Source organism: Brachycentrus maculatus, unplaced genomic scaffold, assembly GCF_059751285.1.
Source record: "Brachycentrus maculatus isolate JH-2025_06_01 unplaced genomic scaffold, ASM5975128v1 h1tg001241l, whole genome shotgun sequence".
Classification (NCBI taxonomy): domain Eukaryota; kingdom Metazoa; phylum Arthropoda; class Insecta; order Trichoptera; family Brachycentridae; genus Brachycentrus; species Brachycentrus maculatus.
The window spans coordinates 19,119-20,493 of NW_028281921.1; the positions used below are offsets into that span (position 1 = coordinate 19,119).

Here is a 1,375-nt window from a genome sequence, read left to right on the forward strand (position 1 = left end):
ATATCATTGTTTTGATTAATGTTGGTCTTCCTTCTTCGATGACCTGAAATCCTCGCGAAAAATGTCGCCGTATAGTTTGAGAGCATCCTTTGATGTTTACGAGTGTGTCTATGATGATTGTATTCATACTTTCATGACTGATTGAATGAAACTTAGCTTCTCAGAGTCGAGTTTGATCAAGTTAGCGCATTACTCGCAGACTTGCGCCTTTTATTGCATCAGTTATTTCGTGAGTTTGTTGCATTTGGTGCATGTTTTGACCCAGAAACAGAGAGTAAAGTTGGGGGCTAAATCCCCTGATCTTACAATCGACAGTGGCGACAATTATTTGAGAGTCACCTCAATACTTCTACATAATACGGTCTAAAATACTTCTATCTGGGCTTTAATGGAAGATCCTCTGAATTCTCCTGGTTTTATTTTTTGTCTTAGTTGATGAAAATGGTGTTAAAGGTGTAAAAAGCAGCCAAATTTTTGCCAACTTTCTCTTCGCTTTTAATTTCGATTGAAGTTTCCCCGAATATTCTCAGCCCATTGATGATTTTAAATGCGAGTTCATCGGACTTCTTAATTTCGGTAATTTAGGCCTATGTTTTCCGAGTATTCAATATATACTTTTTGAGGGCGGCGCATTTTACTTTTATATAGAGCTTGTTCAGCTTATGTTGGCCACTTATTTTGATTTTGGTGATGATGAGTGGTCTGAGGTTGGTTTACCCATGATTGATGAGGTGGCCGAGGTATTACACGTATCTTATTTGGCCCGGCTGAGTCACGCCCATCCCCGAAACTTCAAATCTGCGGTTAGCATAGTAGTTCATGGATTATATGGGCCGTTCAAAGGCCCTCAAGTATAATAGCAACGAGCAAATGAATGTGCCTGTTCTTCCCTTCCCATGATTGCAATGGACCACAATCACATTCTGCTCGCTTTTGGCGAGATGCGCTGTGGCAATGGAAATTATTTGGAGCAATAAATCCAAAGGAGGGTTTTTATGGTCTTCCCATTCAAAACTGACCACATTTTTGAGTTTCTTTTCATCTACTTCGCGGTTACTAATATTGATGATCAAATAGCTGTTCTGGTGCCTAAAATCCAAAAACTAGGCGACAACATCAATGGAGTTGCGGTATATCTTCTAAATTCCAGAGGCTGGGAAAGCCATCGCAATTATCTTGGATGTGACATAAGTAAGGTCTAAATTATATCCTTAAGCAATAAATCTGTTCTTCGGGCCGCCCACTATTTCTCTGATTATGTTCATGAATCCTATAATATATATTGCAATTAATTATATGGGCACATTGTGGTGTAACTACTTCAAAGTGGGAGCTCACTTTTGTTTAAATCTGTCAGTAATAGTAGCAGTTGTTA

The 1,375-nt window shown here is 38.9% G+C and overlaps 1 protein-coding gene across 1 annotated transcript; it reads right to left on the reverse strand.

Annotated features, from left to right (window-relative positions):
- Positions 1–824: 824 nt before the first annotated feature.
- On the reverse strand, positions 825–1,210 carry LOC148299261 (phosphatidylinositol 3,4,5-trisphosphate 3-phosphatase cnrN-like; the record flags this gene model as incomplete). Its single annotated transcript, XM_088276260.1, has 2 exons — positions 825–1,103; positions 1,155–1,210. Coding segments are annotated over 2 exons (335 nt in total), but the record flags the coding sequence as incomplete, so codon positions are not given.
- Between the last annotated feature and the right edge of the window lie 165 nt (positions 1,211–1,375).